The following is a 24,303-nucleotide window of genomic DNA, read 5'->3' as shown; positions in this document are numbered from 1 at the left end:
CCGGTCTCTCTGCCCATTTCTTTCGTCCCCTGCCTAGCCCCCGCGGGCGCTGTTTGCGTGGGCCAAACTTTACGTATCCCGGGTAACCGCCAAAAGTATCGACGATTTTCCTCGTAACAGCGTTCGAGATAAAGGGGAAGGTACGGGACCTTTTACAGCCGGGTAACGCTATTTTCGCTTGAAAAAAATTCAACCTGCAAGGCTCTTCTTTTGGAATCCCCTGAAGGTTAGTTAGGTTCATAACAAGCAAAACAAACAAAACAAAACAAAACAAAACAAACAAGGCTTAAAAGAGGAAATATATTAATAAGGAGAAGGTGAGAGAGTGTTAATACATACTGGTGTACTAGACTATACTAGACTGAAGTACGAAAATAAAAAGGAAAAGAAGCAAGGCTTTGTGAGGAACTATTACCCAAGAGAAAAACCGAAAAAAAATTTAGGTTTTTTGTTGATAACGATTAAGCACAAGGTATTCGGATAAAGGATCTCCGTACGATAGGAGGGTTAGTGTTGTTATCTTTTGAAGTAAAATTTGTGAAGTTTTTGACGGTAACTTTTAGATTTTCTCTGCTTTGTTAGTCTTTTTCTGTCAGGATTATCATTATTAGGATTAGAATTTTTTTTTTGTTATAATTGTTAAATCAGCCAGGTTTGTGAAGGAGTAACGAATAGAGAAGAGTTGAAACCGATAACGGGGTAGGGAAAGAACTTTATAAGTAAAGGATAAAAGGACGAAGGTTTAGATAGAGCAGGAAACGGGTTTTTTATGAAGATAAGATATGTCAGGGAATATTGGAAAGAAGGATAAAGATACATATGGCCCTCGGATTATACGTACTTTGGGTTCTCAGGCGTTGGGTGGGCATATTCGTGGAGGCCATGGATCGCAGGGAAATAATACCAGGATGGTTAGTGGGAGTCAGCCGTCTTCGTTATCTGAGTCGCCAATTAGTGTTGATGTTGGAGCGTTGCAGGATGAAGCTCATGGGGGCTCTCAGTCATCACAACAGGGGCAGCAGAAGCAGCAGCTGGTGCAGCAGCTAGGGCAGCAGTTAGGGCAGGTTCGTGGCGCATTATCGCCGACAATGGTGCAGGCTTCTGCTACGCCAGGGTCGACACCGTTGTCTAGTATGACCCCGATGAGTTATAGGGTTGCGCAGGCTTGTGATCGCTGTCGGTCCAAGAAGACAAGATGTGATGGAAAAAGGCCTCAGTGTTCGCAATGTGCAGCGGTGGGTTTTGAGTGTAAGATCAGCGATAAGCTATCACGGCGGGCGTTCCCTAGAGGCTACACGGAGACACTTGAGGAGAGAGTACGGGAGCTAGAAGCGGAGAATAGAAGACTGGTAGCGCTGTGCGATCTCAAGGAGGAACAGCTGCGATTGGTTTCCAAGTATAGTGCAGGAAGTGTTGGTGTCGGTGTTGGAGGCCCTGTTACTGCTGGTACTACTGTTGGTAACAGGAGCAGCGTTAATGGAGCAGTCAATGAAAGTGCCTCTAGTACGGTAGGAAGTATAGCCACTGCCGGATCAACAGCGGGGCTGGCTCATCAAAACAAAAAATGTGCTGGCTCAGACAGCACGACTCCTGAAGAGGATAGAATTCTCCAGCAGCTTTCCAAGTCAGACGGTGGAACCCTTCGTGTGAGCTCCACAAACCTTTACTTACTGAATAAGAAGACCTCAGGGCAGCAACAGCTGCTGCTTCCGGGTTCAGCAAACAAAAGTGAAGCCTTTCCAATACAACCAGATTCATATAAGCTACAGCAGCGTTCACAATCAACTGCGTCTTCACATGTTGCAGATTCCGATAACCCTGCCGAATTCCAAAAAGAACATCTTCAACCTCGAACTCTACCAAATATACCAGTGGCATCTACAGCTATTCCGTCAGCGCCTCCTGGTGTTACTGCATACTCATTGGCGAACCTCAATGATCCTACTTCTATTTCGTTTGAGCAAGATCAGGCCCCAGGTCTGTCTGCAGTGAAGGCTTTAAGTACTATGGCTAACCATGAACAGAGCTCGCAATTAGCTACCCTTGTGGCCATGTCCATACCCCGCACAACTGAAGAAATTTTGTTCGTACCACAACTATTAGCCCGTATCGGCCAAGTTCACGGGTTTACCTCGAAGCAATGCCTTTACACAGCCTCTGTTCTAGCTTCACTAAAGGAAATTGTACCCTACCAGACCTCTCCGGAGTTAGAATTACTAAGATCAAAAAGCCTCTGGGAAATTGATGATGTAGATTCTTTCTTATCAAAGGGATTACGTTTCAGCTTCCCCAGCGCTACGAGCGCGGAGAATAATAATGAAGAACCTGGCTGCGGGGTCACAACCCGCGCTGTAGCGGATAACACTAGCGCGAATACTACTGCAGTATCTACCTCCACAACTAATGCTGCTGAAACTACTGCTGCTGTCAATACTACCGGTGCACGTAATGCAGATGACGATGGCACCGCGACGGCGACCACTAATACCACTAATAGTGAGATTGATATAGCGACCACTAAAGTCGGTGGCTCGAGGAAATCTACTGCATACCCATCAGGTCTTTCGTTCCAAGAATGTGATGAAATGATTCATCTATTCTTTGATGAATGGTATAGTCTTATTCCTATTTTTGACAAGTCTGAATTTGACAACTATTGGCAAAAGTTTAAAGAAAATGTCTCCACCCCAGAATTCTTCACTTCAGGTGATACAATATTCGCTAAACGTCACAAGTCCATATCTTACAAGATCTTTGCATGCCTGCTTGTTACCGTTGTCCAGATGGGGTTAATGACAAAGGTAAAACGTGAAAACTTGGGCCGCAGACACAAACTAAACATTCTAATGACTTACTACGATCGAGCGCTATCTCACATAATAACGAATCCCTACTTTGGCTCTAATTCCACATCTATACAATCTCTACAACTTTTGTCGCTACTGCTTTTTTATTTTCTGAATGTTGGAGATATCTCTAACATATATGAACTCAGAGGTAAGGTTGTTTCTTTTGCACAGCAGCTTAGACTTCATCGTTGCCCTAGTGCTGTTCTTGGTGGAGACGGATGTACTGTCAGCAGGATCCAACAAGGTGAAAGACGTGTTCTATTTTGGGGAGTATATTATTTAGATGTTTTTGCCTCATTACAATTGGGGGTTCCTCGTCTGCTTAAAGATCATGAAATTGAATGCGCGTTGCCGGTTTCTTCGGATAGTGATAGACAAGTAAACCTAGCTGGTCAGATGATATCTTTAGAGGGCAAGATGTCGCCGTTTTCATTGTCTGTCATACGATTCTCAAAAGTACTAGGCAACGTTCTTGACTCCATTTTTAAAAGGGGCATGACAATTTCAATCACTAAAGAAGTTGCTCTGGTTCATGAGAATGCCCTCGACAACTGGAGACATGGATTGCCGGATGGTTTGAGGTTCCAGCTAGATGTTAATGGTACTATAAACATGGATGAATTTAACCAATTGAAACATGAATACTTGAACAACGATAATAGTAAATTCAACAAGGAGAATTTTATATTCATGACATTGTATTTTTTGGCGAAAAGTATGATACATATTCCAGTAGTGGCAGGGAAACCCCCTGTTGACACTTCTGTACAGGAGAAAAACGATCCTGCAATCAGTAGGCAGGCGGACAGATCTTCATCCTCTTACATTCTATTACAGCAGGCAACTAACACATTTTTAAATGTGTTGACCTCAATGCGGACGGCATATCTTCCTCTGCCAATCAATATATCCCGTGCAAAAACTCGATTCGGCCTGTTTAGCGCCCGTGGATCGCTTGAATATACCAAAGGAGGTGCTCTGTTCCAGGACAACAAATCTTTACTGTTGAATTTGATCAAGGAATTAGAAGTAGACAGGAAACTAGGTATCCCTGGGACAATATCATGGCATAGTCTCAAACTGTTTGATATGGCAATCAACTTAATTTTACAACCACCAAATACAAAACCAGAGAAAGAGGAGAAGTTATTACAAAAAAAGATTAGTTATTACAACAAGTTAATTGACCATTCTGTTGGCATGCACGCATCTGTGATTACTTCTGCTGCTATCCAGCACCAAAGACAGCAGCAACAGCAACAGCAGCAACAGCAACAACAGCAACAACTACATTATAAAGAAAACAAAGGTAATGGGGCAAAAAGGAAGCCTGAGATTGGTAGTTCGACTACTACTAACATGTCCCTGAATAAGAGAGTAAAAATGGAAGAACCTAGTGTAAAGATCCCAACCTCGAATGGTCCGCTGTCTGCACTTCATGAAGATGACTCAGAAATGTTAGGTAAATCTCTAAGGTCGAATACCATTGTAAGTGACGTTCCAACAGGTCAAAAAATGGAATCTGAAATCCCTGTTAGCATGTCCGCAACCAATGCTATTGCCGAAGCTTTTCAACTGGATCCAGTTCTTCATGCGACACCGTTTAGTAGCACAGACCTGACTTCCTTCTTGAACGGTGAAGTTGTTACCAATGCATCGATGTTTGCAGATACGATGCATACTACAGGTATCGGTGGAGGATTAACTGATGTTTCTGGGCATAACGGGTTGCCAAGCAACAATTCGCTGTTAAACATGTCCTCTATAGGGTTTGGAATTGGCAGTGGGCCAAGCCTTGCAAATTTATCGTCCAAAGATGGGTTGTTTAAAGTCCCCAGTAATGGAGATTTCCTCAAGGATTACTACAGTGGAATGTCCTCTGCACAATTAGCCTCACTCTTCGTCAATGGTAACACCGAGAACGCTCTACAGAAACCAACAGACCACAGGCGATACCAACCATCGCAGTCTCAAGGGCAACAGCTTCATCTTCAACCACATCCCGAACCTCAACGGCAGCGGCAACAACAGCAGCAGCAGCATCCAGACCACCAAAGGTATCCCCTTGAAGACGAACCAGGGATCTGCGAACAGTCCAAAATTAGAACGGAAAAGAAAAACCAGCAACAAGGATACGGCTTCGTAGTTGATGCCTCTTTGGGTCTAGCTTCGTTGTTGGGATGGTCACCCAAACCAGGCAATGATGACGCGATAATTTTAGGTTCAGACCCCAAAGATGATTCTGAACCAAAACTAAACACAGCAAGATCCTTCACCACGGTGAACAAGCTTGACATGATTCCGACCCTAATGAGCACCACCAAAAGCACAACTACTGCACCCTCGGATGCAGGCCTGCCGTCCTCCATACGCCCAAACCAGAATCCTGCCTCAATCAAGCTCGTCCAGAACCCTTTACCACTTTCAACAAGAAAACAATTTGCCCAGGCAGGAAACCCCTCCAGATACCCATTCAGCCCAGACTTGTTACAAGAAGATGGGATGCTAACCATAAACACCAGATCCCCAAGAGGACCTAGGCGATACTGGAACAACACTGCTTCCTCTACAGACCAACCCCAAATTCACAAAAACAATACCCAGCAGCAGTCACAACAGCTCGATGATAACATAAACGACCTATTCAAGTGGCAGAACAGCGGCTGAACCCCACCCCACCACTCCTGCATCCCCACGTCCTTCTCCACAGAAGAAAAAATATACCGTCTACTTTAATAGTTTGAACCCAGACTGCCTGAACAATCTTTAGTACATAAGTATGCCTGTATATAAAACCCCCCACCGTTTGCCCATATCGTTTGCTAAAATTCCCTTACCTATCTGCCTGTCTGTCTCTACTTGCTGTCTTAAACTCCATATCCCGTTCCCGCTTTTACCTAAACAAACATTAACCCACAAAATCATCAATGCCTGTCAGACCCACGTACATGCAGACCCACACTACTATCTGACATATAGATGTGTCAACCCCGCTGCTTTATTCTTGGAAGGGCTGGCCACCACCCCGCAGGATCCGCCCTACTTATGTCACCGTCACGTGACCCAATGTACGGAATATTATTTCCGATTTTTTTTGTGCCAGCGGCCGCTTGCGATCTAGTCTTAAAAAAGGACAAAAGTTCAGCACCTTTCACCCACAACCTACATGGAGAAAAGTAAGTGCCTACTTGGTTCTAGCATATCCGTGGCATGCGAAGCACATCATTTGGCTGCCTTCACGAAGACGGCCTGCGATTTTTGTCTTGTTGTTGCTTTCTTACGTTGTTTTGTTGTCTTTTTTTGGTCTTTATTTTTAGGACACCACAACATAAAATGTCAACAGCAGTTTATTTAATTCACAATTTTTGTTCTTTACACAGAGCATCTGGCTAACTACAATAAACAACCGACAATAGATAAGGGAATAGCAAATATATAAGTACAAAGACTCCATTGGCCAGGATAACACTTTGATAATTGTCTATCAGTACACTTTTGATCTATTACTCAGCTAGTGTTACTTTGCATTCCTCTCGTTTCGGCGTATTTACATTGCGATTTGGCTGTTTGGCTCTTTAAATAAAGACTCACAAAAGATCACAGCTGTACGAAAAGCGAAAAAATAAGAACAAGGCTGTATAGTAATATACCCCCGATAAGGACTGTTCGAAAGGGTTACGATAGACTCTGAATTCTACTGGTATTCCAGGATTTGAGCAGGAGAACTCTTGTGTAAGACGGATTACGAGTGTATGCGACAGTTGGGGCAACAACAACAAGAAAATCACCGGAAATCGTCCAATTCATATATGGCAAACAACCAGCGTTTAGGTGCTGTAGATCAGGACCAGAAGCATGGCCAAGAGCAGGACCAGGAGCAAGAGCAGGACCAGGATCAGGACGAACAACCGCGGCCTCAGCAGATTCACCACCAGCGCTTTTTTCCTTCCGGCGATGTGGCTTCCTCCTTGTCGGCAGCAGCTAGTATGCCTCCCGTGCCCCAAACGCCGTTTGATCCTACATACGGGGCTTCATTGCTACCTTCACATATGTTAATGGGGTCTCCCTTCGTGTCAACTCCGATGAGACCCCAAGGTCACTTCCATCCTTCGGCATCCAGCCACAGTAATCATTCGAGGTCTTTTTTATATTATCCTCAGCCACCGATATTAAAACCTATTCCGCCAAGAAGACGCAAATCTTTTAGTTTGAACCATAGTGAGCCTTATCAAGTTAATTTCAAAATTCTGCCTAAGGGGAAAGATGAGTACATGACTAGGTCGTTACTATTTAGCAACTTGGAAAGACAGGAAAATTTTGATATTCATAATTTCTTGACCAATTTTATCAAGTTTGGTCCCATTGAATCAATATATCTATTGGATGATAGCCACTCTATTTTACTAAGTTTTTTGACGAAAGCAACCTGTTTGGATTTTTACAATAATTTGTTGCAGCGGTTTTCTGAGTTCAAATCAAAGTTACATTCGACCAAGTTGTCTGTTAGCTTTGTTTGCCAGGATGAAACCAATTGGTTCAGGCTATTGCAGATGAACGTGGTGACTAGAGGTGTCACGAGGTCTTTATGCATTGAGTTTGAGGATCAATCCATGGAGCTAACTTCAGATTTGATCCACGAAAAGATTCCTTGGTTATTCTTTTCACATAGGTTTGTGATAGAAAGAATTGATTTGGTAAATGCGGCAGCGCCGAAGAATCAAAATTTCAACAACAGGTATTTATTGATACATTTTATTTGTATATCAATGGCATTAGAAGTCGAAGAATATTTGCAGCAGGCTTCTCAAAAAAAACAATTAGGAATCTCAAAAATCCAGTTTGTCAATGTAAATGGGCACAGTTCTGATCTTTCAGATGAAGATGCAGTAGCGGCTGCCAATGGTTTACAGCGGGAATCAAGAACATCATCTGTGTCTTCCATTTCATTGCCAATTTCTAACTCTTCGGATCTTGTTGAATTATTCCATTCTTTAGATCTGGCACTTGGCATTATTTCTTTACAAGTCATTCCGTCAGAGTACCCAGTCCCACTGATTGAATCTCACGATGATCATTTGCACTCAGTAACTATATCAAGGCCATCAAAAACCTTAACTTCATCCACATCGTTGGTGGAAATGGATGGTGGTCCAAACGGTGGTACACCAAATGGATCCAATGCAATGCAAGGTGTTCTTCTACTGAGTGACCCTTCTTCTGATGGGAACACCCCCTCGATGTTACCAAATGAATTAAATATAAATACATCGCTCATGCCAGGCCCCATGGGAGGTCAAGTTTTGGGAACATCTCAATCACTCTCTCTTCATAATCCTAATGATAATGGCGGTGCGGGGCCATCCTATTTCATGGATCCAATGTCTGGTGCGCCAATAAATCAAGCATTGCAGCGCCAATATTTAACGGGAACTGGTCAGGTGGGCGGTTCAAATAATAGGACTGTTTACATTGGCAATATTCACCCCAGGTCAAAACCTGAGGATATTTGTAACGTTGTTCGCGGCGGTATTCTTCAAAATATCAAATGGATTCATTCAAAGCGGATCTGCTTTGTTACGTTTATCGAAGCCGCCGCTGCCATTCAGTTTTATGCAAATGCATCATTGGAACCAATTGTATTACATGGTAATATTTTGAGAGTTGGATGGGGACAGCCAAGCGGCGAATTGCCCAAAAATATTGCTCTTGCTGTTACTATCGGCGCCAGTCGGAACGTTTATGTTTCTCTACCTGAGTATTCCTTCAAGGAAAAGTATATCAACAACCCAGAATTCAAAGAGTACCATGGGAAATACAAACTACCATCCGAAGAACAATTGAGACAGGATTTTACCAAATATGGGCAAGTAGAACAAATTAATTACTTGGATGATGGACATTGTTGCTGGGTTAATTTCATGAATATCGCGCATGCAATCCGTTTAGTTGAAGATTGTAATTCACTGTCGCAACGTAATTTAGAAAAATTCCATGCCCAATTTGATGGTCGTTACAAAAATTTAATCATCGGTTATGGTAAAGACCGCTGTGGGAATGTTAATAAGAACCTTACAGCCAACAAAAATTCGAGGTTTTTCAAAAAAATTAAAAAGCTAAATTGTACAACTAAACCAAATAAAAGGCAACAATCAAAGAGGGGAACCAGCTCAGCATCTTCTGACGACGCCAGAAAGGACGATGCTTCGACCGAAAAAGTGCCAGTTTCCTCTAAAGAGCCTGTCTGTGATGAAATATTGGGCTTAAATGATGATAATGCCCTCGCAGAAGGGTTGGGTATTTCATTATCTTCAGCCTATGTTAATGAATATGGTGACGATATTTCCAAAAGGACGAACAAAAAAAACAGAAGCAAGACTGAAACGGTAGAAGAAGATACTGGGTATACTACTTCAGGATCCTCGGATATTGACATCATTGTGGCCCCTCCACTCGAACATAATAAAGGGAAAGAGGGCAACTCCAATCATGGTAAATCAAAGAGGAAATCCCAAGGAGGGAAAAGACTCCAAAACGGAGCCCAAGACGGAGTCGGAGGGGGGTACGGTGGCCACAGCCAGCATTATCTGGCGGGTTCATTTGAACTCGTTAACTCAAACACCTATCTAGATTCTATACCGCCTCTGGTGCCTTCTCCAATTAATCAGCACTTTCATGACAAAAGTTTATGCCGTGGTTCCGCTCACGTTAATGATAATAACAATGCATTGGGAGGATTCAACAACTACAGCTACAATTGTGGGGGCAGCAACAACGGCAACAGAACGAGGAGGAGACGGCAGGCCAAATTCTCTAAACCCATCGCAGGACAAGACGTCATGAGTCAATATTTAGAACAACTACACCATTCCACATTCCTGTACTCCACCAACATCCTCGGTGCAACTACAGTACATGATCCACTGGGATTCTATGACGTGAACGCTAACGAACCTTAGCTTATAGGAGAATCCCACTACTAAAAATCTAGACAGATAAACAGAGAACTCTCCAAACGGTGTGTGTTACATTTTTTTCTCCATTGTATAAAATAAAGCTCACTGCATCAAGCATTGAAGAGTGAAAAAACAACTTCGAACACACACAATATATATGCTCTTGTTCATGTATAGATTTTATAATTAAAGAACTAGTCGATTTTTTTTCTTCCTTCCAGCCAAGCCTTACCAAGCCTTATCAATCCTTGCAAATTCCATCATCACAATCTTGCTTGCATATATTACCCATTTCCACCGTTTCACTCCATGTCTCTCTCTTCACTGCATCCACCATAAACTGTATTCACCTTTCCACCACTGTCTATCACACACCCCCCATATATATTGCATATATATCACATATACTCATCATCACGAAACGTTTGGCTCTTGAAACGTCGAACGGACATTGTGCATATGATCTTTCAAGCGTAGTAGAAATGTTCGCCGAAAGTAACAGCAGAGAAACAAATAAGAATTTTAAATGAAAGGATGACCGTAGAGGTATTTTGGAATATTAATTGGGTTTTAGCACCTCCAGAGGAACCTGTTCCTATCCTTATTATCCCATTTTTGACCATTTTACGTGATCTTTGTGTGTAAGTTTGTCGGATTACTGTACTTAGGTTCGGCCGAATATATTTAGCCATACCTCTGATGCTACATTACTGAACTATGCTATAATGGGGAACACAACACATGGATAGTTGGTGAATAGTTGATAGTATTCTTGGTTAGTGTTGGTGAGGTGGCTTATAAAAATATTGTGATATAGTTTAAGATATTTTAGTGTTGATGTTTTATTATTAATGTTTTTATTGTTTGTAGCAGTAGATCAGTGCGGAGCCATGTAGTTTTCAGATTCCAGATTTAAGAAGTAGAAGGATGATTTAAGAGACGAATATACAACAAGACAAGGATTTTGGAACTGCAAGAGATGTTGACAAAGTTTATGCATTAGATGTGTGTATATAATACAATAGAATATATGAACGTTGTTGTTTGTGTTCTTTCATGTTCGCCTTTCAGATTTTTGTTGGTAACGGGTTAGACAGAGGCTGCAGGTTTCCCCGCGAATATATTATTGGATTTGGTAAGTCGTAAACGCTGTAACTTTCCAGCACAGCTTTTTTGTGGTAGATGGTAGAGGGTGGGACTATTAGTTGAATAGTCAGGTACGTATAGTTGGATTTAACTGGTTTCATGTTTTTTATTCTTACAGCTGTTATACTATTTCTGCGATTGTCGTTGGCATTCTTTCCTAGCTCTGAGCGCCGGTTTCTACATAATGGAAAGGTTGGAAAGGTAGCAACAGCAGATTTCTGGTTTCCAAATGAGCAGGTACCTTCGGTAAGAGTTGGGCGGGAATTTTCTTTTGGGGACGATTCAGCTGATGCTGTCAAACAGGCTGCAGATGATGTGTTGGATCCTACATATGTGCATCTTAGTCCTGCTATAACGATTCTAACCAGGGATTCCAATTCGCACGCTTATATAGTCAATGTGACCATCAGTGATGAAGAATATTCACTGATTTTGGACACTGGATCTGCTTTTCCTTGGGTTTACGGTGACAGTTGTAGTTTGCGGGCATGCGAAGGGCGTAAATTGTACCCGACTGGTGGCAAGCAAACAGTAAATGGGTCAACATTTCGATTAGATTATCCATATGGAATCACATCAGGAGCTATCTTCCAAGATAGTTTTATTATAAACAATTTGAACACATCGGAAACCTTTGCATTTGGGGTAGCCACTTCTGTTCCTCAAATGTTTGAGAATTATCCAGTTAGCGGTATTCTAGGTCTCCCAGCAAACTCACCAGGAACTGTCGAACCGGCACTCTCTGTTTTATACAGATCTAAATCTATCAGATCACAGAAATTCACGCTGTATTTGGATCATATTGAATCTGAGAATACGACTTTGAATGCCAATAGTGGGTTATTTGCTATTGGAGAACCAATCACTGAACTATACAAAGGCGATATTTATTATAGTGAACTTGTTGTCAATCCTAATAATTATTGGCTTATTGCAATTGACCGGATCTTTTGCAATTCAACTCTAGTCACATTCCAAAACCCTGAAAACTTTACCGGTGCTCAATCACGCTCGAAAAGATCTGGAATTATCGACAGCGGCTCAACCTTTTTAGTCTTACCGAAAGTTGACGCACTAGACATACACTCTTACCTTCCAGGTTCCATTACTGATGGAAACTACTTTGCAGTGTTTTGTAATTCCACAGTCGATCTCACTTTTGAACTTGGCAACAAGAACTGGACAATCCCTGCTAGCAGCTATTTGGGAGAACCCTACCAAGAAGGTTCCAAATATTACGGCTATTGTGTTTCAAATATAGAGGGTCAGGCGATCCATTCATCTTGGATACTGGGAGACGTCTTTATTAAAAACTTTTATACTGTTTTTGACATGGATAATCAACAAGTTGGATTTGCCTTAAAAAATTCTAATGTCAATTTGGTGCAAAATTCCAACATTAGTACGAATACCCTTGAAGCTACACCCCTTTCTTCTACTACGATATCGTCTAGCCATTCTACCTCGAAGTCTGAGGGAACATTCCCACTCAAACTGCATAATTATTTATACTATTTGGTCATCTACTTCTCGTTATGGCTTTAAAAATGGCCTCAGTAATATGCTTCACTTCAATTCTTCAGATCCTATTACACGGCAAGATTCCCTCCTAATTAGTATTATGGTCCATCTTTACCTGATCTTTTGCCAAGTTTTTGTATCATAAACCGTTATATAAGCAAAACTACCAAAAGGCTGGATTTCTTTTGCGTAGCTCTTTCATAAAGTCAATTGATTACGTTAGGTAATAGGTACTTGATCGATAATAGTTGATATATAACTAACTGTTTACCGTTCTGTGTATCACAGACTATATTCTCGATTCACGCTTAATAATAAACATTGTCAAGTTCTATATAAAATATTGTTCTACATATAAGTTAGTATATATAGTATATTACGTTTTCAAATAAGAGCACCACTATATAAAAGTAAAAGGAGAACCATTTTCTATCTGTACGAAGAAATAACAGTAAACAGTGAGAAAGAATATCAACAATACGTAAAAAGGCACACCCAAACCACGATCATGATCTTCTGCTACTTCTCTCCTTTCTAGCTATCTCCATCAAATCGTCGTTGCTTGGTTCATAGATATGCCATAGTGTATAATGTGATAGCCCTCCAACTCTGTAGCCCATTTTTTTGGCCATCTTACCAAAAGCTTCGGTCTCTGCATGGTTTTCGAATGCAAATGCTGCAAAATGAACGCCGTTTCTGAACAATTTTGCTTTTGCTAAAATAGAAACACCACCAACACCATCCAAATCAAGGACATCCATAGTGTTACCCTGAGGATCTCTATTATTTGCTAAATGGAATCTCCATGTCGCATACTCTGCATATCCCTCAACAATAACGTCATCTTCATCCAATGTCTTTGCTAAATTTAATGCATTATCAGATTCAATCCATGAATTTAGGTCATATTCTTGCTCGCTGCCTAAGAACTCCGGCAATGGCCTCCAGACGTTTGGTACGATAACGTCATACCCAACCGACATTAAGTCTTCTATTACAGAACCTGGGCACAATTCTACATCAGCATCTCTCCAATAGACCCACGAATGGTAAGGTTTAAGCGCATTAGCTGTTAGCCAATTTCTGGCCTTACCCATCAGCTTACGTCTTGTACCTTGTACTTTAACATGATGCCTGTCACTAAAGCCTTGGCCTATGATCTGACCAAAATCCTTCTGAAATATCTGAACGGAACGGAAAGGTTTATCGTAATTTTTATGGAAGGGTTCTTTTAATGCATTTTCAACCATATTTAAATAATCCTTATTCATGTATTTTAAGTGCAAATCACCCTCCTTATTTTTGCTCTTCGATTTTTTATGCATTTTATATGCGTCTTGTAATTTGAGAGATTTGGATAATGTGCCTTTTTGCAACTCCTCAGCATAACTAATTAAGCTATCCATTGTGTGGTCGTCTTTGGAGCAGTCACTTACCAGAAATGCCAAATCGATCAATTCATGTGGATACGTTAGATTCATGAGATGTCTAAACATCAAAGGTAACACGTTCTCCGCATTTCTCAATGGCACACAAATCAACACATGTTCCCGATTTTCAGCACCATTAGCCGTGCCAGCATACTTCGATAGATCATACGTTTCCACAGTAGTAGACAACAGCATGTCTAGATGCTCCTCAAAACCCTCCTCTTGATTGGAATTCAACGTCCCATCTTGATCGATAAGAATATGTTTGAAACCATCATCATATCGACGAACCGTATCCAGATCCAGTGGCCTATACTCAAAGTTATAATATTCCGATTCTTCCAACACAGCAGTATCGTATGAATCTGATATACTTAACAAACCAGCATAAGATCTCGGTGTGCTGCCATTTCTATCCATAGTTTGTTTTATAAGGAAAAAAATGCATGCAATTGTCAGTAGGGACACGATAACATTCTTCAGCTTATAGCTTAGTCTAAAATTAAATTTGCCCTTAACCTTCGGATGATATCGACTATTCTGAGGGCTGAGTGGAACGTTAGTATATATTGTATCAAACAAATAATAAACTTGAGATCGCTGATTTGATTGACCCATGGCCTTATATCTTTCCGAGATCGAGAATAACATACATTGGAAGCTCCATTTTCCTTTCACTTCGTTGAAAGATAGGCATGCTGTTCCTTGTAATAGAGTTTTAATATAATATAAAGAATAAAGAAGTATGGTCTAATATTAGCCAGTTCCTTAGACAATTTTAATATATAAAGAAACCTAGGGTCGCACGCGAAGGCGTAATTGATTACCAGAAGAAGGAACCTTGTGTACTCAACTTTTTTACATATTTTGAAGTTTGCGATAACCACGATACGATTAAACATGACGTTTAAGATGATAGTTGAAGTTTCTTTGAGACCTTTAGAAGGATTCAACTTCGCTAATTATAGAGCTATTGAGATATATAGGTGTAGCTTGATAGACTAAGAGGGATTATATGTTATTATAAATACCTTAGGGTGTACACCACTTTTTTTTGTTTCATTTTTTGGGAGCATAGAGAGCCAATATCCGGATCATTATTTGAAGTGACAGACAGGTAAATGTCGTGACAGTGCAAGATCAAGGCTTGTATTTCTTCACTGCGGTGACAATTTGCCTTATATCATTCGGTGTGGTCCTGCAGCAGCCTCCGATGATTCTTGCACCACTCTGAAGATATGATTTTACAATTTCGTCCCAAGTAACAATGCAATTTTCATTTTTCAGCCAAATCTTTTTCACTGTGTCGTAGAGTTCTCCACTATTTGGGTATGCAATTAGTGGGATGTATGGTAATTCTTCGTGCAGGGATTCTAGTATCATATGGGAGTAGCGGAAGCTGCAGCAATTAATACCCAAAGCTAAGAAATTTGGATTCAACTTCTTTCCAAGAGAGCGGAACAGCTGTGCTACCTGTGACATAGTGGTACCATCGCGAAGGGTTCCATGTTCATGGACAGACATGCCAATATAAAAAGGTTTCTTAATTATAGATTCATCCCAAGATAGAATGGCCGTAAGCTCATGAATATTTGGGATTGTCTCGAACCCAATGACATCGATGTCTTCTTGGAGATTGAAATTATTCAGCTGAGGTCTGAAGTAATCCAAGTAAGGAATACGCTCTGGATGTTCGCCATAGTCACCAGAGAATTCTGCACATATATGTGCACCCCAGGAACCAATACAGCCGACTAAGTAATTATCTGCTCCAATGCAGGTACGGCTGAAAGCAACAATGCGATCCAACAGCTGATTGTATTCTTCTAATGTTTTTATATCCGTGTTTTCACTGACGGATTTGAAAGAACTTTGGTAGGTGATTGTCATTAGAAGGTTTGCACCAGCAGCAATGTACTCTTCAAACATACCAGCTACAATCTGCCTATCTCTTGAAGACCTGTCAGACCAGAACGAATCGTTAATAAATGGAATTGTAGACCACACAGGATTTGCCACGTTAATGCCTCTATTCTCCAATTCAGTTCCTTGGCCACCGTCCATAATCAAAATCTGATCCGGATTTGACTGCAGTAACTGTTTAACTGATGCACGAACCATTTATTCCAAAAATGAGTATTAGATCAAAAGTAATCCTAAAACTAGCAAACAGAACAAGGAACCGATAATGTACTACTAAAGTAATTCTTTTAAATAATAAAACACTCCATAAAGATGGTGAACTAGTTTCAATTCTTTTGAGTGATAAGTTGCTAATGCTACGATGAGTCAACCAGACTTTGAAGAAAATAATGTCGTAACGATGACCTTGAAATTTCTCCAGGGATTAAAGGTGCCAGGCGTCGAAAAAACCAATAAAAAATTAAAACGTCTTTTTTACTAAGACAATTATTTTAAAAAAAATTATATATATAGCTCATAAAAACATCAGAATTTGGTTTGAAGACCTGTAACTTCAGGTCTGAACCATTCACGTTTTAAAACGTCCCAGGTTAATTTTGCCAGTTTCGTTGCATATTCCTTATCTAAGGCGTTACTCTCAATGTATACTTTGAGCTTCGGCTCTGTACCTGAACCACGAATGGTAAACCTTACATAATCCGAAGATGTCTGAGCAGTCTCCTTAATAAGAGGCTTTAACACGCATGTTATCATATGTGAACCAGGGCTGACTGGCAAATTTGGTATATGATTTCCAGTGTCAGATTGGTACCCAACTGTCAAATCTCTAAAAGAGGCAACAGCAAACTCATTTCCAATTGTGGAGGGATAAGGTACATCGTTCCCATTACATGCATTCCTAATGTATTTGAATACATCGCCGATGATAGACAAATCTTGCACAGAATAGTAGCCGTTATATTCAACAAAATTCCCATATTTTTCATATCCTGCATTGAGCACGTCTAATGGTGTTTTGCCTTCTTTCTTCCACCTGGCAGCCATTTGCAAAAATTCAGTCGCAGCACTAACACCGTCTTTATCGTGTGTAACAGAACTGAACATATAGCCTATAGCTTCCTCATAGGCAAATGGCACGTAAAATCCATCATTTTCGAGATCGATTGCGCGGTTAGCCAACCATTTAAAGCCTGTCAACGTTTCGACAAAGGTGAAGCCTTCAACATCAGCCATTTTTGCGATCATCTGCGATGAAACAGTGGATCCTAGCATAGCCAACGGCTTTTTATTTTCATTTTGGTTTGAAAACTTTTCTAGCTGACCAACTGCAAACAAATAACCAAGCTGATTCCCAGTTAACTGCTTCCACTTGTTACCATCCTTCACTGCTGCAGAAAATCTATCTGCGTCTGGATCGTTTGCAAGTACTAGTTCTGCGCCACTTCTCGCAGCCAATTCAATAGCGAGGTTAAGTGCACCTTCTTCTTCTGGATTTGGAAATGAAACAGTTGTGAATTCTGGATCTGGAAACTTCTGAGCTCCCACCACTAAGTAGTGTTCATCTTCCTTCAAGTGAAGGGTGTTGGTTACGATATTATTGAAGATCTCATAACCTACCCCATGCATTGGAGTGTATACAAACCAATTCTTTCCACAGTCTGCAAGAGAGTTGGTTGTGACCAAAGATGATTGAATTCTTTGAACATAGTTTTTAATCAGCTCCTGCTTCACATCATGCAACCTGTTGTTGTTTCTGGCATCTTCAATTAGCTTTTGCGCATCCCAAGCTTGATCCCATGGAACCAAATTTGCGTCTATTTCAGAAGCAATTTTCTTATCATGAGGTGGAGTGATTTGACAACCATTGGAATAATATACCTTGTAGCCATTGTCCATTTTTGGGTTGTGGCTTGCAGTTATCATGATCCCACATGATGCACCTCCTTCAATGTTAGATACAGTGAAAGGAACCATAGGCGTATGAACATAACTCTCAACATCCTTATTGGATGGAACATAATTCAAATAGTAGACTTCAAATCCCAACTGCAGAAATGCTGCAATTGCCACCTCTGCAAATGATTTGGAGTTATACCTATGGTCGTGACCCACCACAACTTTCAAGTTATTTGGAAATTGACTTTTTATATACGTAGCTAACCCTTGAGAAGCTTGAATCACAGTCAAAGTGTTCATTCTAGCAAATCCTGCTTCCATTCGAGCCCTTAATCCTGCAGTACCAAAGCTAATTCTTTGACATAGTCTTCCTCTTAATTCATTCCAATTCTGTGAATCGACAAGAGACCGTATTTCAGCTGTTGTTTGAGGGTTCTTATCATATTTAAACCACTTATCTATCTTATCACGTAAGTCATCAGGAATAAGTTCATTCATATCTCGAACTTGTGTCTTGGGCATCTGCAGTATCAAATAGAAAGTGGGTGAAATTCTTCTCTGCAAATCTTGATCTTCAAATAGCTTCTTAAAAAAATGATCTAAATGGACAACAGGATACAACACCTTTTATGTTACATTTGCAAATCACTGATACACAATGGTGTAATGTTTGCGTACACTAAAGATATTAATATATATATATATATATACTTTATGAATTCGAATGTAAAAACTCCCTTTTAATGATAAGGAGATGGCAAGCTATTGCTCAAGTTCATGCAATAATTCAGCTTCAAGATCATCTTCCTCTTCCCAATCAATAGAGGATTCTGAGATATGTTGGCGTTTAACTTTTGGCGCCTCATCAGAACCCACATGCTCGTCCAATGGTCGCTTATCTTTTGTTTCCATTACAGTACGACTTAATGGTTTTTGGTTTTGTTGAATATGTTGATTCTTCAAATTTTCAGTCAGCTTATTATGCTGAATATTATTAACACTCTCATGACTATTTGTTGTACTTTTATCACCACCATTCTCTCCTTCGTTCCTGTGGTCCTCACTATCGCTGTCATTCAAAAACTCGTCCATCTCATCATCGTTATCCAACCATGAATCGCTACCACCAAGCAGTATCATCGCATCATTGAATGTTTCATACTTCTGAGACGATATGTTGGCATCAACAGAATTTTTAGACTTTTCTGTTTCCTCTAATTCTTTTTTGAAATTTTCTAAATATTCTTTACTAACAGGTTCCTCGACAATTAATTCATATGGCTTTTCATCAACTCTTTTCCAGTTCACTATACACTCAAAGATCCAATCAGGATGGACAATTTTAATGTCGCGATTAAAACTACTTGCTAGTCTAGCTTTCATAGTCCCTGGGGTTTTGGTAATCAGATGTGTAGTATTATAGTCAATATTTATAGTAGTTTTCGCACCAAAGGTATTTGTCCATAAAACAATGTCAGCTCTGTCAATATTTGTATGTAAGGGAATTAAACCAGAGAAAACGAAATTACAGCCCTTGAAAACAATTTCCTTTAAACTAGGGATCAAGTGTTTAATATCGGGAGAGAGCTCAGTAGCTCCATGCTTATTTTTTTCCAACTGATCATAATATGCACTATGGACTCTAAGCAAAATATCTGTCAAGTGAGGCAGTTCATCATCATCGTCAATCAACAAACGTTCATTATGCAAATGCTTCTGTAACTCAGCCAACGGTCTATTTTGTTGCTGAACTTCTAATGATGCATTATGCTCCAGTTTCTTCGCGATATCTTCTTTACTAGTGGTATGATCAGGGATTTTCTCTTCGCTTAATTTTTGCATTTCTTCTTCTTGCCTCTTTACCTCTTCAGAAATCTTCACCTTCAACTTCTTCTCCGTATCAAGAATATCGGTAAGCAACTCTTCGTCCTGCTTTAGCTTTTTACGATTCCTTCTACCTAGGTGTAGCATTGAGTTTTGTTGTCTCGGTAAAAAATTAGAATTTATATCACCAATTCCAACAAAGAAGTCATATGGGACAACCTTGATCAGGTTCTCACACCAGTTCCAGACATCTCCTCTATCGTCAATAATCACTACCATTGACTGGTCCATAGGAAATAGCCGTTCAAGTGACTTTTGGGTCAAAGAACCATTTTCGTCACGAGATAAAATCCTGTCACCAAATAATGTGCCATCAGGGTCAATAATCTTCGCAATCTCTAAGGCATAGGTTCTGGTTGCCATAGTATAAATATGCAGTTCAAAATGTGGTGCTATATTTGAAAAAAAATCCTGCAATCCAGGTCTCAGTTTTACATAATACCAGCATTTTCTTGTAGGTGGTTTTGGACCCATATAGAACGGCGGTAAAACTGGCTCCTCATGGAGCGAAAACGACCTAACATCCTTCAGAGACTCGTAATTTGGATTATCCGGATCTTTCGACCATTCGCCAATTGTTGGATCCACACCACAGTGTATAACAGTCTGATCTAAATCTACAACCAAAACCAGCTTCCTCGCCTCCCGTAACTGCTTCTGAGCACTTTTTTCCAATGTATATGCTTGCTTCTCAGAAATTCGAATGTTCATATTCGTATGCGACATTGTTAACTTAGCCTGGTTATCCAAAAGACTACCCGAAGTCTGCTCATCCTCCACAGTCTGACCACACTGAACACAGAGCCCACCATACGTAACATCATGTGTACATGGTTGTTTGATTTCAGCAACCGTACACTGACTATTAACAAATTCGTCACCAAGCGTAATATTCAACGATACCACCTGCCCAGATACTGGAGAATCAAAAGTCCCAACTAAATCTATCCTTTGCCTTTTAGACTTCCCTCCAGCAGACTCATCTCCTGGAGAAGTCACAATTTGCTCAAAATCCCAATACTTATAAGCAAATAGTCTTTGTCCCCTCTCCACCATATCTCCTGCTGATACGGCCAACTGCGCTACAGTAATAGGGTAGGGCAAGTTATCTGGGAGTCGAATTGGGGTAGACATTATCACTACTTAAATCCCTTACTCAAACAACTTTGCTGCTTAAAGCGTACAGTTTTTACTTCCTTGCAACTTTGAAAAAACTGACGGCCAATCTTGAGTAGAATTCATGATGCCTTCGATATAACCAAAGGGGGTTTGAAGGTTTGTTTACCAGTCTTATTCACGCTGCATGAAAAATTATTACATATGAGGTGTTCAGGTGGGAGCTGATACATGGTAAATGAAAAATGGATAAAATGGAAGAGGAAGAATAAGAACGCATTATTTAGGCATTTATAGATGCTAATTTGGGATTGTATATATGGTTAGTAGGTCATTGGTGCCTCTGTCGAAGAAGGCGTTTCTGTCGCTCTGGGGTTAGTGTAGGACAGGATAGGGCATTATTGATGAACCATGCGCTAGGGGCTTTTCGTGATTGATGGATGGGTACAGTGCGTAGGGAGGCGTTCAGTGGGGTACGAATGGTGTGGAACCAATCAGAGGGCCAGTTGGTGTTAGGTGGATTGCAGAGTGGTGGGGTGAGGTGGTGTTTTCGCTAGCAGGAGGGGTGGTTACGTCTTGCAAGGGCTGCTGCTGCGGCGGTTTTGAACTGGGTCGAGCAGATGATGTCGATTCAATGTCGGAGGATACATTGAGGGTTGAATCCTGGGCCAGAATCTTTTTTGCTTGCAGGGGATTTGCAATTTCAGAAAATCCTAGTTCTTGTTTTTTGGAGCCCATCATCGGTTCATCGTCTTCGCTGTCAGTTGAGTCAAGATCAGCAAGCAGTGCATCTTCATGCAATGCATTCAAATCTACAACGCCCTGTTGGAGATGTTTTTTCTCGAGTTCCATCTCCCGTTCTTTTTGCTTTATGCGTTCCCGTTCAATTGCAGCGGCCATTTCATTTGCTTTGAGTTGTCTTAGTTTTGGGATTGACTTTAGCACTCCGACATAACTGCGCCGAAGGAGGATATTAAACTCTCGTTCTGCAGCCTTACGTGTGGTCTTTTGGGCATTACCATAGGGCGAACATATACTTGACGCTCTTATAAATGGATTTTTTTGTGCCTGTAACTTATGGTTTTCAAACTCTTCTACTTTTCGCCTTGCCAGACCTATTCTAGAACGAGCATACTCTTGAATATTAAATCCCTTTGAGTGTGACGAATTTAATGGGAGGTCGTCATTGTTAGTGCTATTCCCCCCGACGTAAGCATTTTCACGACGCGGCCGCTGCTTCTCTACTCCGTATATCAGCTGTGTCTCCTCCTGACTTTCCTTATACGTCTGCGCAATGGTCTCCTCATCCTCCACCTTAAGCATCTTTGCTTGAGCACTGCCCAGCATATTCAATAGCGCTTTCTCTGATAATTTCCCTTCTTCAAAAAGCATACGTTTCATCTGTCGCTCGTCTGATATCGGTTTGTTGTATATAGCAGTAAACTTATACGTGTGATCGGGAGGGAACTCAGGAAGCCAAGTAGGAACATAACTATTATTAATATTGGTTGGGGGCACTAAGTTCAAAATATCTACATCCTTAAAGAAAAATTCTGCATGGTTACTCGAAAGTAGTTCCTCATCCCTCAGTGGTTTCTGCCATTTCTCAACCAAGTCCAAACTTTGTCGTTCTATATTTTTGAATTCAGCTTCATACGTCTTTTTTATATATCTCGACTTCTCAAACTCATCATACAGTGATTGCACCTCAATTCCAGTACCCTTCAAAAATAACTTCAAATCCTTTATAGATATTTCATTTCTGCGTTGTATGTTTGCAAACCGATGCAAAATTTGGAACATATCATTCATCTGCATCTCAATAAACTGCATCATATTGTTGAACCCTAACTCCGTAATTGAAAAATCAGATTTCATCGTTTTTAACTGTAAAGCTACCGATTGTGAGAGTAGTATCTGCATTGGATTATGTTTTGCTACTTCTTGAAGACCGGGAAGTTTCTTCAATTGGATGAACTCTTTAGCACCCTCCGTACTACCATCTGAACTTTTAATGTCAGTTGTCATCACAAATCACAAATCCTGGTCTTTTAATATAAACACAACCAGCCACACTTGCTTTTTAGCCCTTCTAACGCCAGTACAGGACTACATATGTATGTCCGCTTCCATCGTTCTAGAAGTACATGACCTTGGTGCACCTCAAACTAAGAACGCATGCTAACAACGTATGTAATGATAACTATAATTGATAACTTAAACTTTACAAATTATGAACAGTATAAAGAGTGGGATAAGATAGTGTAGAGCCATATCAGCACGTCGCATGCTGTTTTAATTCATGTGTAGTGTATTGCTGGGTGAATTTAGGTGAGCTGATGAATTATTTTTGCCTGTTTAAACGTCGCCGTTCAACAAGGCGTTTAGCGCACCCTGCACTGAGCCTCCCGAGCGCCTTAATGCTGCAACGTTTCTATCAAAGTCAACGAAGCCCATCTCGTTCAATTGTTCCAATTGCTGTTGGTACCGTTCCTCTGGGGGTCTGTTGTCTTCGGTTTGCTGTCTACCTGTGGCGGTGAAACCGCCACTTAGCAAGGCGGAAAGCATGGCAGGGTCCAGTGGGGGTAGAGAGAAACCGCGAGATGGTTGTTGAGAATCTGCGCCAAAGGCAGCAGCAGGGTTGGTGGTAGAGTTGGTGGCGCCAGCATTAGTGCCCGGGTTTGGACCAGAATTTGCAGGTGGTGCAAACATGGCAGCAAAGGGATTGGATTGTGCGTTGAAGAGTGAGGTTAAGGGATTAGCAGCAGCAGCATTTGTATTTGTACCTGTTCCAGTAGAAGTCAACGTGGCATTGTCACCAGAAGTTGTAGCACTGTTGTTGGCAGAACCAGGGGCTGGGAAATCATTCGTAGACTGACCATTAGCTGCTCCCATATCCATCTGGAACCTTGAAACCTGTCTGATAACGTCTGGATTAGTCATCATTTGTCTAAAAAATGGACTTTGAAGCATTTCTCTAGCAGCAGGACCCATGGCCTGCAAATGAGGATGTTGCTGTATCAAGAAATCAATCATCTGAGGATTAGCCAACATCTCATTAACCTGTGACTGGAAAATTGGGTTGTCTAGCATGCCCAATATTTCTTCCTGGCCAATAGCACTGTTCAGCCCTCCGTCAGGTCCGAACATATCTGTAGATGGCAGATTTGCATATCCAGCATAACGTGCACCGGTCAAGTCGGCTAAAGGATTGAACCCGCCCATTTGACCCGCCGTAATGTTGTTCGGCACGGTAGATCCACTGCCCGCTGTGCTATTCCTGCCTCCAGACCCAACTGCCTCAACACTCCCAGATGCCCCTCCAGTAGCACCACTACTGCCAGACACCTTGCCACCGCCTGACCTCACCAAATGAATCGAATGCCCATCCGCAATCTTATAAGATTCCACCGTCTGATCATCCTTCAGAATTTTCCCCGAATAGATCAACCTCTGGTTTTCTGCTGGTATATGTGATACTTCAGCGATCCTCTGCTTCAACGTCCCAATGCTCGATGAAGGATCTGCGCTTACCTGCCATTTATTCTGGCCCGACTTAACGTGTAGACTAATACTCATAACTTA

The 24,303-nt window shown here is 41.1% G+C and overlaps 9 protein-coding genes across 9 annotated transcripts; 3 read left to right on the top strand and 6 right to left on the bottom strand.

The window, feature by feature from the left end:
• Positions 1–782: 782 nt before the first annotated feature.
• CAT8 (DNA-binding transcription factor CAT8) lies at positions 783–5,516 on the top strand (the record flags this gene model as incomplete). Its single annotated transcript, XM_003646414.1, has 1 exon — positions 783–5,516. One exon carries the CDS (start codon positions 783–785, stop codon positions 5,514–5,516), a length of 4,734 nt encoding a protein of 1,577 aa, XP_003646462.1.
• A 1,085-nt stretch (positions 5,517–6,601) lies between these two features.
• Positions 6,602–9,805, top strand: NAB6 (Nab6p; the record flags this gene model as incomplete). Its single annotated transcript, XM_003646413.1, has 1 exon — positions 6,602–9,805. The coding sequence occupies one exon, from the start codon at positions 6,602–6,604 to the stop codon at positions 9,803–9,805; it is 3,204 nt and encodes a 1,067-aa protein (XP_003646461.1).
• Positions 9,806–11,047: 1,242 nt separating this feature from the next.
• Positions 11,048–12,493, top strand: Ecym_4614 (pepsin-like aspartic protease; the record flags this gene model as incomplete). The annotated part of the gene is made up of 1 exon (XM_003646412.1): positions 11,048–12,493. One exon carries the CDS (start codon positions 11,048–11,050, stop codon positions 12,491–12,493), a length of 1,446 nt encoding a protein of 481 aa, XP_003646460.1.
• Positions 12,494–12,975: 482 nt separating this feature from the next.
• On the bottom strand, positions 12,976–14,550 carry VAN1 (Van1p; the record flags this gene model as incomplete). Its single annotated transcript, XM_003646411.1, has 1 exon — positions 12,976–14,550. One exon carries the CDS (start codon positions 14,548–14,550, stop codon positions 12,976–12,978), a length of 1,575 nt encoding a protein of 524 aa, XP_003646459.1.
• Positions 14,551–15,039: 489 nt separating this feature from the next.
• SAM4 (S-adenosylmethionine-homocysteine S-methyltransferase SAM4) lies at positions 15,040–16,020 on the bottom strand (the record flags this gene model as incomplete). Its single annotated transcript, XM_003646410.1, has 1 exon — positions 15,040–16,020. The coding sequence occupies one exon, from the start codon at positions 16,018–16,020 to the stop codon at positions 15,040–15,042; it is 981 nt and encodes a 326-aa protein (XP_003646458.1).
• A 327-nt stretch (positions 16,021–16,347) lies between these two features.
• Positions 16,348–18,240, bottom strand: PRM15 (phosphoribomutase PRM15; the record flags this gene model as incomplete). The annotated part of the gene is made up of 1 exon (XM_003646409.1): positions 16,348–18,240. The coding sequence occupies one exon, from the start codon at positions 18,238–18,240 to the stop codon at positions 16,348–16,350; it is 1,893 nt and encodes a 630-aa protein (XP_003646457.1).
• A 240-nt stretch (positions 18,241–18,480) lies between these two features.
• FCP1 (protein serine/threonine phosphatase) lies at positions 18,481–20,736 on the bottom strand (the record flags this gene model as incomplete). The annotated part of the gene is made up of 1 exon (XM_003646408.1): positions 18,481–20,736. One exon carries the CDS (start codon positions 20,734–20,736, stop codon positions 18,481–18,483), a length of 2,256 nt encoding a protein of 751 aa, XP_003646456.1.
• Positions 20,737–21,183: 447 nt separating this feature from the next.
• TAF8 (Taf8p) lies at positions 21,184–22,746 on the bottom strand (the record flags this gene model as incomplete). The annotated part of the gene is made up of 1 exon (XM_003646407.1): positions 21,184–22,746. One exon carries the CDS (start codon positions 22,744–22,746, stop codon positions 21,184–21,186), a length of 1,563 nt encoding a protein of 520 aa, XP_003646455.1.
• A 330-nt stretch (positions 22,747–23,076) lies between these two features.
• Positions 23,077–24,297, bottom strand: DSK2 (ubiquitin domain-containing protein DSK2; the record flags this gene model as incomplete). Its single annotated transcript, XM_003646406.1, has 1 exon — positions 23,077–24,297. The coding sequence occupies one exon, from the start codon at positions 24,295–24,297 to the stop codon at positions 23,077–23,079; it is 1,221 nt and encodes a 406-aa protein (XP_003646454.1).
• Positions 24,298–24,303: the final 6 nt, after the last annotated feature.

Source organism: Eremothecium cymbalariae, chromosome 4 (genome assembly GCF_000235365.1).
Source record: "Eremothecium cymbalariae DBVPG#7215 chromosome 4, complete sequence".
NCBI classification, from domain to species: Eukaryota; Fungi; Ascomycota; class Saccharomycetes; order Saccharomycetales; family Saccharomycetaceae; genus Eremothecium; species Eremothecium cymbalariae.
This window is presented reverse-complemented; position numbering and strand designations above follow the sequence as displayed.